This window comes from Camponotus floridanus, unplaced genomic scaffold (assembly GCF_003227725.1).
Source record: "Camponotus floridanus strain SB8 unplaced genomic scaffold, Cflo_v7.5 scaffold13, whole genome shotgun sequence".
Lineage (NCBI taxonomy): Eukaryota > Metazoa > Arthropoda > Insecta > Hymenoptera > Formicidae > Camponotus > Camponotus floridanus.
The window spans coordinates 1,472,424-1,484,433 of record NW_020229248.1 but is presented as its reverse complement, the minus strand read 5'-3'; the positions used below and the strand labels follow the sequence as shown (position 1 = coordinate 1,484,433).

The 12,010-nt window shown below is 28.8% G+C and overlaps 2 protein-coding genes across 6 annotated transcripts in view; both read right to left on the bottom strand.

Annotated features, from left to right (window-relative positions):
- Positions 1-208: 208 nt before the first annotated feature.
- LOC109610286 (feline leukemia virus subgroup C receptor-related protein 2-like) lies at positions 209-3,276 on the bottom strand. The gene is made up of 7 exons (XM_025406026.1): positions 2,995-3,276; positions 2,690-2,921; positions 2,316-2,553; positions 1,193-1,404; positions 965-1,068; positions 728-838; positions 209-582 (listed from the first exon to the last, which is right to left on the bottom strand). The coding sequence occupies exons 1-7, from the start codon at positions 3,195-3,197 to the stop codon at positions 234-236; spliced, it is 1,449 nt and encodes a 482-aa protein (XP_025261811.1). The 5' UTR covers positions 3,198-3,276; the 3' UTR covers positions 209-233.
- A 7,584-nt stretch (positions 3,277-10,860) lies between these two features.
- The window catches only part of LOC105255053 (hemicentin-2), a 172,482-nt gene continuing 171,332 nt past the window's right edge, over positions 10,861-12,010 (bottom strand). For 4 of the 5 annotated variants that reach the window (XM_011264109.3, XM_025405985.1, XM_025405983.1 and 1 more), the window contains one exon: positions 10,861-11,002. The gene's annotated coding sequence lies outside the window, so the exon portion shown is untranslated. The remainder of the gene's footprint in view (positions 11,003-12,010) is intronic. The other variant, XR_003122394.1, reaches the window with a different exon arrangement.

Here is a 12,010-nt window from a genome sequence, read left to right as displayed (position 1 = left end):
AAAGAAAATTTAAAATACACGATTCTACATATTCGCGTAAAAATAAAGTGCAGTTCGATTATGCACAAAATACGAAAAGTATTTTTATGTATTAAAATTTATTATTACAAATGTATATTGTTTAAAGATGTAAAAATATACATTAAAAACCAGCATAAAATCATAATTATCTATAAAAAAAATACATATATATAAATATAATATGAACAACTTTTTTTCGATATTTATATCTATTAATTCGTATTATAAGTTAATTTGTCAGTTTCTGGAACATTATCAATGTTGTCGTTCTCGAGCCTCACAATTCCTTCAATCTGAGCTTTCTTCTTTGCATCCTGACGTCTTTGCTCGTCTTCCGTTAAAACAGTTAAGATGAAACCAAGCAATACAATCGAGCTTAAGGTCACGTGCACCGGAATATCGCCGTACTCTTTTAATAATATTCCCAGTATTATAACAAGTATCATACCATAAATGTTATTTGATATATTTAGGATTCCCGCGGTTAAATTTTCCGACTCCGGATATGTATATTCGGTGCACAACTCATATCCCAGTGCAAAGTATCCCGACATGAAAAATCTATAATGAACATGATTAAGAGAGTAACATATTATTCCCAGGAATTTTATCTCACACTTTTACTATTATAGACACACACACACACACACACACATATACTAATACATTATTTAAAATACATTAACAAATATATATGTATACATACCCTAGAAGAATGGACGACACATATACCATCCATTTTATGCCGCAATAAATAAATACCGAAAATAGTACTAGACCGCACAATGAGAGAAAGTAAACAGTCACGGCAGTCTCTCTGAAAGTAAATTATTAATTGACAAAAATAGCCAGCAATACATGATTTGTAATAACCAATAGTTTAGAGCAGTGAGAGCAAATTGGAATTGTATTTTCAAGAAAATTGTATAAATATCTTTCTTACTTGAATTTATGTGTTTTGTCAAGGATGATACCCAAAACAACAGCACCAATCGTACCACTGATAATCATACATAATCCAATTCTACCCGCATCTTCTTCTCCATTCTAGAACATATGCGCGTCTTGATTTTAGATATATATACGAAATATTTGAAAATATTTTTGATGAATTTCTCTCTCTCTCTCTTTTTCAATCTGTTACATTTAAATTGGAAATTTACTAGCTCACCTCAAAGTGTGTGAGGAATATTTGATTAAGTAACGTAGCCACGACGTTCAATACGCCGATACTCAAGCCATGAGAATTACAAAGCATAATGAAGTTTTTGTTTTTGCAGAGTCTTTTAATCGGTCCAACAAATTCCTCTTCATTCTTCGTTCGATTGAATTTTTGCAGCGCCCGTGATTCACTTGGTGGTAGTTTTGGTTCTTCCTGAAATACTGATACAGAAACATTTTGAGAAAATTAAAAACAATATAATAATTTTTTGAAACAATCTAATTAATTAGTCCGTATCCTCTGGCAATTGGTTAATATAAGTAAAAACAAATCGAATATGAAAACTGAAATTAAAGTGAGTTAGATTATTTATCGAAATATCAAATTAAAAATTAATAAATATTATAAAATGAGATATATCGGTACATGTTATCGAGTTTTTTTATTCTGTTAATATATTCTATTAAAAGTTTCCTCGATACATTGTATATCAATAAAATCGTATTTGGATACGGGCTATACATGAGATATGTGATATTTAGATATACATTAGATATGCATTGAACGTGTGGCTTTCTAATTTAGATATATGAAAGATTATTTTATGAAGAATATTTATCTCTTAATCACTATAATTAAATATGTAGAATATTGCATAAATTAATGTAAATTTCATATTAATAAATTAATTCTTTATATTCCAATTTTATCATATGTACCAGCAATTCCAAGGCATTTTTTGGTACCTTTGGTGAATATTAAAAAATGTTATTATGTCAAATAAAAAAATTCTATTTTAGTAACTGTTCCTAGTATCACAAATAATTAAAATTAATTGAAAAATTAATATAAAAATAATTTTATTATAGAATGTATGTCGCCATAGCGGTGTCACCATAGCTGGAGTACAAAGGGTTAATATTGAGAACGAATGTATGAAATATACAAAATTTTATTCTGCATCTATATTAAATTTAAAAAATAATTGTGTGAGATTATAAAGAAATTAAAATGTTATTTCCATTAAACTTAAATCTCTATTTCAATTATAAATCAATTATAAATAATAGATAAAAATTAAATAATTATACATTAAAGTCAACAAAAATACAATAGGTTTCGTATCACTTACGTATAAGCACTAGAATGAATGCAATTGTAGTAATGATTACAAGAGCCCAGCATAAAGACGATAGATCGTTGCCGATGTCATCTAAATTTTCGTGATTTTTCACTATTATTGGCGTCAAAAGGAAACTCAATGCTATTCCCATTTGGTTGCCAAAAATACCCAAACATGTAGCAGTTGAAAGTTCATTAGAAGGAAACCATTGCGCGGCCAAGCGCCCTGGTATTGGTAGAGTCAAAGTCTAATAGATTATAGTGTAAATATCATTAAAAGGAAACAATGCGTGATAAAGGATATGTAAATAAAGTAACATAAGAAAAAATATGAGAAAAGAAGATATAACACAAATATTTTCTTAGAGAGATTAAGAAAATAACCTGAGTAAATCCAACTATAGACTGACCGATGAAAGCAATGTAGAAGTTGTCGGGGTGAATAGAAAAGATTTTTATCCATGAGCCTAGGCAAATTAAACCGCTGGCTAAAATAACGGTCCATCGCAAACCGCATTTGTCTGATACATATTGTACTGGCAATACAAATATCACGTAAAGCAGCATGAACATCATCGAAGTCCAGTCAACCATTAACGAAGACACTCCATAATATCTGAATAATGTATAGGAGAAGACATATTCATTTATGTTTCCTTTGTTTAAATTTTGAGAGAAATATACAATACCTCGCGATTATGTTAGTTATAATCGAATATTTTATCCATTGATAAGTTCCCGCTGCATTAAAAATCAAAAAGATGATCAGTATTATCCATCTTTTCTTATATTTTTTCAATTTGAATGGTTCGATATTGGATTGCTCGCCTAGTTTCACAATTTTTACCGAATTTTTTATAGTAAGCACGTCATTCAGATTTGTATCTTCCATTCTTGTGTTTTCGCAAAGTACGTGTTGCAGGAATCTTTGATATATTTGCTTATATTACAAAAATTATGATGTCATAAATCTATATTTAAAAAAAGAAGACAGTTTTCTTAATTTATTTATTTAATAATTTTTTTTTCTAAGATATTCACTCCGGACATTTGTAGAACTGTTCAAAATATATAATTTTGTAATGTATTAGTTTCACTTTCTAAAATTTATTAAATCTCGGATGGTAAATTTGAACACGATTTCTTTGATACGCAACTGTACTTCGCGTTTCAAAATTTTTTATTCCACGAATTTAAAAATCAAGAAACGACGCTCAAATAACATTAATGTTGACTGAAATTGTGATAAAATATAACTGAGCGCCAGTGTAATATTTCTTCTACGAAACCAGAACTTAGCGTTTCTTGGGAATTTACCTTATCTATATTTAGGATTAAATAGGATAATGTTATTAGACTTAAGAAACCAGTAATCTATATTGTTGTACTTAGTCTTATCATAATTTTTATCAGATTCGGTTGCCATATTTTAATACAGTTCTAAATAAAGCATTTTGGCAGCATTCATCTTGTATTTCTAAAGCAATAAATTTTACAAATTTAACAATTTGTACATGCGTAATATAAATTACATTGCGATACAAAATTTTAATATTGTATTTCTGCTCGAATAAGTTAAGAATATTGAATACAATATAATTTTGACATAAATCACATATAGGAAGATCAGCTAGATTCTATTGAACTCTACGGAGAGCGAAATGGGTGTCTGAATTACGTAACAACGGTATTCTGAGTGAATATCGCATTGACAATAAGATAAGTTCCGCATATTCGTGTAATTTCAGTAGGTTTCAGAATATATGTACCAATTGTGGATGAGAAAGAGAAAGAGAGAGAAAGAGGGAGAGAGAGAGAGAGAGGGAGAGAGAGAGAGAGAGAGAGAGAGAGAGAGAGAGAGAGAGAGTGTGAGGGAGAGAGAGAGAGAACGAGATGTATGACTAGAGATGTATTCTGTTATCGAGATTCAAACTTCGTTCTTGTGGCAGACATTATTAGTCGCAATTTGCATTTTAAATCGAGAATACTATTCCTCATTTTCAAATATACATATGTGAACATGATAGAATTTTTTATTAGAATTATATTAAAATCTTTGCTTTTTTGTCTAAATAATTAATTGTTAATTAATATTATATAATCAGATGGATATTATGTTTGATTAAATTATGTATAAATAATCTTATATCTGCAAGATAAAGTATACTTTATGCTTCAACATATGAAATGTACATAATCATGTCAATGCAGGTAGAAATAGTTCCGTGGGGAGTTTATTAATGTCGGAACTACAATATTACGTATCGCTATAAAGTACGGCTTATTGTACGCTTAATTGTAAATACAATACATATTTCACTTGGGAATTTGTTGCCGCACAAGAGAAGAAAAGGGAAAGATAGAAAATTACAAGAATATTGCAATACTTACTTTTTGTTGGAGAAAACATACATTGTTCTAAAAGACGTTTACCGAATATATTTTATTTCATGCATGAGGCAAGCTACTAAATTGAACTTTATGTATTGTACAAAGAGAGGAGGGAAAGGTATCCCAATATGCTTCTGCATCTCATAGATTCCTGTAGGAGTGCAATACGTAACATATATTTGCCATTGATGTGAAAATTTCTGCACGTTAGAATTTTCCAGCATTGGAAAACTGAATAGCATATTTAATGCGGTGATTTGGATATGAAACTGCAAATGTCATTCATATTTGGTTAATGATAAAGGATATGAAAAAATTCAAATAACGTCTTTTCCACGTTTAAATATAGAGAGATTTTTATATAATTGAAATAAATATTTCAACTACCTTTCAGAATCAAGCTGAAGACGACTTTATGACTTGGATTGTATATAATTTTGCTAAAGTGAATAATGGGAAGTAATAATGTACATAAAGTGAATAATGGGAAGTAGTAATTACTTAATTGAAATATAACCTGTATTGAAAAAAATATATGTGTATTGAAATAAATATAACATATACCTATATTAAAATAAAATTAAAATTAAAAAAATATACATGTATTATAAAGAATATTTTAATATATAAAGAATATTTTATTATATTTGTAATGTCATTATAGATGATTGAGTGATATTTTCTTTATATTCCTATTTGAAATTTTTGCAAATGAAAAAAACAATAGTCAGGTTTTATAAGAATAACAAAGCATATAATAAAGATTAGCGTGAAAAAGAGTGAGAGAAACATTTAAATTATCATATACCATCAAACAGTAAAATATGGCCCTTCTTAGGCAGCTAGAACGAATCAGACTATTTTTCGTCTTTTGTTATTATCAAAAGAATTTGAAATAGTCAGGAGAAATAAATAATGCTTGGGCCCAAGATTCCTTTAATTTCTCGAACAGACAGCTCTTTTTCTTCTTCTTGTTTAATTAGCAAAGAGCAAAGAGTTTCTTGCTCACTGCCATCATTCAGCATTGGTAAAAGAGCAACAAATTGAAAACAGGAAACTCATCCTTTTAAAAAGAGGATAGAACTCAAAAAATAGGGTCCAATTAAGAAGCACACGTGACGCGTTCCAATCTTGTTCAAGAACGACAACGATATCTGAAGACAGTTCGAACTCGACTACTTTGCCTCTTGGACCAATTCTCTTCTTTACCATCTCCATCTCTAGTTATTCTCTTCTTCTCTCAAACTCTCTCTCTGTCTCTCTCTCTCTCTCTCTCTCTCTCTCTCTCTCTCTCTGTCTGTCTGTCTCTTTCTCTCCCTCTTTTCTTTCCTCTCGCTTATTACATATTTTATTTTATTATTATCATTGTATTTATTATTATACTATATGCTCCTTAATATTTATAATATAACTATTATTATATTACTATTATTATTAACTATTATTATAAAATAAGTATTAACGAAAGAATTTTTTTGGTTGCAATATTTTTTCAGTAACTTATTGTTGATTTTTTGGGATGTTAACAAGTAAATGAAATGCGTTGTATACAACAGAATTTTTTTTTATTGGACGTTACATGTTAACAATAAAGGCGACGCAAATGTAATCTTCTTAATATTACATAAATCTAGAGTTTATTATAAAATTGAACATTTCTAATGTTATCTTTTTCTTCATTAATCTTTCCAAATCTTTTAAATGCTATTTTATTATTTTAATATTCTCATACAACGATGTGTATCAAAAAGAAATGGCTGAAATTCAAAAAATTATCATATGTATTATTTTCAATGTAAAAATATGCAATTCGTGCTCCTTGCTTCCTGTGTATATAACTGGGTATTTCACATACGTGTAATACATTTTTGTCGAAGAATTTTTATCGTTATTTATACTTTTTACTTCGCATACATCTCCAATTACATAATTAAACAAAAAATAATTTTCTTTTTCGAACATAAGAACAAAACTAATTACTTCGTATAATTTTTCAATATGATCCTGATTTATATACATTGTTTCATCACGTTACAATTTTGAATAATTTGCAATTAAAGTTGCAAAGAAAAATAAAAATAGCAAAGTATGTCTGTACATTTTTGCATGTTTATATAAGTTTTTACAAATATGCCAGTTATTTCTAATTATTACGTTTTCAATTTTGATATTAATTTTTTCTACATTAACTTCGCCATTTTTAATTTGTTAATTTTAATAGTGAATTCGTACTTAGAGATCTAAAAAATTGTTAAGTTTGAATAAAGAATTGGAAACTATTATTAATATGTGATTTCTCAATGATTTAACTTTTTTCTGCAATAAATTTCATATTTAACCATAAATATCTTATTAATCATAGTCGACAAATTCCTCTTAAAAGCAAAATATTTAACGACATTTCTTGAACTGCAATAAAACTTTTACAACACGTCATATATCTGTATGACAAAATACATGAATAAAAAGTCTTTTTTGCAATTTTAATTGTAAATTTCTCAAAGTTGTAACATGATGGAGCAATTTAAAAACTGGAATCGCATTCCATGTGTCAAAAAAAACTAGTGACTAGTATTATTCCAATGTTTTTTTTATTGAATAGTATTATCTCTTATTTGTCTTCGACAGGGATCTGTGTAAATATGTTACAAATGATTGACCACTATTATTGTGGAATTTAGGAAAATGATTATCTGGAACTCCATAAATGTTCCGTTAAGTCTATACACATACTCTAACGCTTATTTGACTCTTATTATATGCGGTTTTACAGTTCTTAAACTTGGGATCACGATTTGCGATACTAATTGGTATCCACGTATGTATACAATGCACATTACAAACTATTCAATTCACCGAGCAACAGTTCTTAGAGTGATGTCTCGAATATAAAAAGTAGTGAAAAATCGCTTTACACTCCCCTAGCATAAATTATACACATATACGTTCATACAAGTTTAGTTGCATATGTTAGATGGCTAGTTTTGAACAGGTGTATAGGTATGTCGCCGTCAGGACGCGTGTTTTGCGTCTCTTAAATTAGTTTTAAACACTTTCGAAACTTTCTTTATGCTCTTTTCTAAGAAAGGGGGATTATTTTTATACAGTTTACATTAATAAGACTGTGTGGAATATCTTGCGGAATTTATGGAAGCATAGGCTATATTAATTGACCAACGATTAATAATTCTGACCACAATAAATAATTGTAAATATTGAATAATTTAAATAACTATGTTAACCACAAAATTCCAGCGAACAATGTGTTTCAATAAAGGGGATCAAATCGATATTGTGATTACGAGAGCGACTTTTTATAAGATTAGCAGATTGATATTGGCAGTATTATACCAATAAATCTATTAAATCAAATGAGATTTTAGTTTTGATAAACTGTGCAACCATCGCATAATATTTGTATATTTACAATGACGATAAACCATTGTAAACATTAAATACTAAATAAATATTTCACGATAATTGAAATATTTATTTGGGATACACCGATGAAAGAAATATCTTCATCATTTCATTTAAGTTAATTTTCATATAACTTCAAATTAAAAGAGGTCTAATTGTTTCCTAATTGTAATGTAATTACATTTCGTTCTGTTCATCCTGTATTGCTGCAAAATACACATCTCATATTTTAGAATTAAACTTACAATTATCAATAAGAGCTTCAGGAATAATAAAACATTAGAAAAGTATGCCTTTTTGTTTGCCTTTCAGATGGAGGAAGAACGGTAGGATAGCAAATATATTTCTATACCTTAAAAAAGGAAATTATTATCTTATCAACATTTACTCGAAAAAATTAGCAGCCATTTGTTCATACTTTTTTAATAAATGTACATGTGATATATAGAAGATTTCTCACGTATGTGTTTGCATTAGATCGATTTTTAATAAATTTGAGGTCAATTTTTTCACAACAAAAATCTGATAAATACTCTTCTTTTTCATAATTTGCATATTATTGTTAATTTGTATAGTTAAATTAATTTTAAAATATTATTAAAATTGTTTAATTTCAATTGATAGTATTTCGACAGAATTCTAATTTGAAACCTTGCAAAATTTGATATTGAATATTTAAAAAATATAAAAGTGATAGCGTTTAATCGAATTTTCGTCACGATAAAATCGATTTTAAATCGGTCAAAGAATTCGTAAATGAAAAAAGATACTACGAGAGTCACAGAAAAATCTGCGGCATTCAGTATATATATATATATATATATATATATATATATATATATATATATATCAATGAATGGCGAATCTTGGAGATGAAACGACATGATTGAATCGTATGCGAAATATGTAGCCGCGGTGAAAGGGAAATGTCCATTGGAAGAATACTGAAATGAATGAAAAAATATGAGCAGCAAGTTACATGAAAGTGCGAATTTCATTCCATCTAATCTAACGTATTTACGATATATAAACGATATAAATAATCATTAATCGCAAATATAAGCATGATCGAATTTCGTTACAATTTCTAATTTTATTACAATATATCATTGAGAGAACGTTTTTCCGTGCAATTAATGATCGGCGATCGATTGGTTTCTTTAAACTAATATAGATATCGTAACTAATTAGTCACAATCGAGAATATCGATGATATTAATTAACAGTTGTAAAGATATATTATTTACAAGAAGATTATGGTTTCATCACTAAATGTCTGATGGCATTCGATTTAAAGTCAATCCGTGCACAAACAACACATAGCTCATTCTTGTAAACTTACAAATTTACAAACGCATATAGGAAGATATCTGAGAATATCTGAGATATATCAACAAAATTATATACTCTAACATTTATTAATAATTATTAATAATTATTAATAATTATATTTATAACAATAATATATAAATAGAACGGAGATAGATGGGGATTAATCATATTTGGCTGAGATATGTTTCATTTTTCTTTTTTTTCTTTTTTTTAATTCATTATTTAACAAGATTCTTTTTTATCGCCATAGCTCGCGCGTTATTCCAATAATTTGATCCCAGAACACATGTCGCGATAGTTTATATAAATATACATTGTATCAATAATATTTCGTATAAAGATATTTATAAATTTACAAGTATATCGCAATTTTTCTTGGCTTTTATTTCTTTATTTATTTTTGCTGCATATTTTTTCGAATTCGTAACGCATCGCTGTACTTTGACCGGAGCGAGAGAGGATGAAAACGAGCAATTTACCGATCTTTGCTTCGAACACATTCGTGCATAAATAAAGTAACGTAATTCCATTCGAGAAAGTCCTTAATTTTGCAACACAGATGTGTCATACGAAATAATAGAAAGCAGCATAACATAAATAATATCGCGTTTCATACATGTATACAAAGAGAATATATTAAGTGTACATTTATCTTGTATAAAGTGTTCCGGACGTTCCTGTGGACCCAACGGGACATAGTGTAAATATACTTGTAGATATGCAGCTGTTGTGCATCTCGATTATTAGTAATATGATAGATTTATGGCTCTTTGTGAAACAAACCCTGTTACATTTATCTCAACGATGCAGAGACTTTTAATGGAGCCTTAATCTATTTCACAAGTGGCAAAGTTCAGATTTCGTTAATAAGGTACGTGAATAAAAGTTAAATTAAATGCGAACATTTTTTTTTCATTTACAATTATACATATTCATTATTTTCTGTTGCAATTTTGCTCACGAAATTTTCGAGAGGGAAGTTATATTTTTCTTGAAATAAACATTATTTAAACTTTATCGAATTTTAAATATAAACATGCATTCAATCAACAATTATGTGTTTTGATCGAAAAAAATTTTTCTTTTATATGTGTGTAATAATCATGTTCGTGTGAATAAACACATTACGCGGCGCAGAGTCGTAATTACAACTCATTAAATTCATTTTTCACGAGAATATATTGCAATCCTATAAATTTATTATGGCAACGCGCATTTCATAAAAATTGAATTTAGCGAGTAACTATCGAGATATACATCTCGCTTACAAAATTGTATCCTATCATTGCATCTCCCCAAGAAGGCTAGAATAGGCTGGATTATTATTAAATCAACAAAAAATTGAAAAGATTAAAGCAGTTCCTCGTTATCGTCCGAAGCACCGTACATTTGCGGTCTTCTATTCAAAAGACGCTGCTGCTGTTGAGCTTGTTGTTGTTGCTGCTGCTGTTGCTTTTGAAGGAGCGCAATACTGGCGGCTTTATAGTTTATCGGTCCGTATGATCTGTAATCCACGTCCGCATAATCGAGATCCGAGAATTCCGGCTTGAAGGGCTGTATAAAACAGAAAAACGTGACGAATATCTCGGGATGAAAGTAATCTGTTTTCCAGACAATACAAATTTCTGGAAGACGTCTTGGTTTTTCAAATGCTTTTCTTATATATTCCGAGTCATTTATTATTAGAAGACAATTTTTTTGTATATAAAATATACAAAATTAAATACATTTTATTTGGAAGTAATTTTTGTTGCTATATTTTATTATATTTGCTATATTTTATTATATTTGTTGCTATATTTTATTATATTTGAAAGATTAGTGTTTTTATTTATATTTTTTGATTGCATAGAAAAGATTTTTTTATATATAATTAGAAAGGCATTTTAAGTTTCGTTAAAATAAGGAATTTAGACGTCTTTAATCTTTGTATTGTTTGGATTCCAATCGTGCTGCGCGGACAATTACGCACACAATAGTTTCTACTAGTGGACTGTTCGCGAAGTTTCGTAACAGACCTGCTGTGCAAGCGTTCGACAAATGATCTGTGTGTACCATTTCGAGTATTAAAGCTTTCTCGTTTGTGATCGATGTCTGTCAATTAGACAACGACGTGTCCAGGGCGAATACATGAATTGGACAGAGGTTTCATTGAAGAGGTGAGAAATTTATATACGGAATGATCGACTATTGAAACCATCTAACCGATAACCATTTACAATCTCTCAGCTCGTCAAGATTAAATATAGCCATGATGAGTGTTATCATGCTGCATGCTGGTCACTCCAAGTGCTAAACTAGTATGCGTGATTTAAAATTGAGAAGATTGTGTCGTTTTAATTGTTACATTCTAATCGATTCGAAGCTTTTACTGTTGCACGCAGCAAGAACAATTATCATAAATTTTGGTATTATTGACAATTGTGGATTCATCATATGTACAAAATACGAAAAACGAACGGTAATTTTTGCGTAATTAACATAGAATTGTGTAATATAGAAGCTGTTTTTTCCTGATATTTCAAAATTATTCCAAGATATCCTCGTAATTTTTTCAAACAA

Excerpts from the sequence above, each read along its gene's own strand:
- LOC109610286 (XM_025406026.1), bottom strand. The coding sequence starts at position 3,197 with ATGGAAGATACAAATCTGAATGACGTGCTTACTATAAAAAATTCGGTA. Across the intron at positions 2,922-2,994 it reads ATAACTAACATAATCGCGAG|ATATTATGGAGTGTCTTCGT; the intron begins GTATTGTATATT and ends TACATTATTCAG. Across the intron at positions 583-727 it reads GTGTCGTCCATTCTTCTAGG|ATTTTTCATGTCGGGATACT; the intron begins GTATGTATACAT and ends TGTTCATTATAG.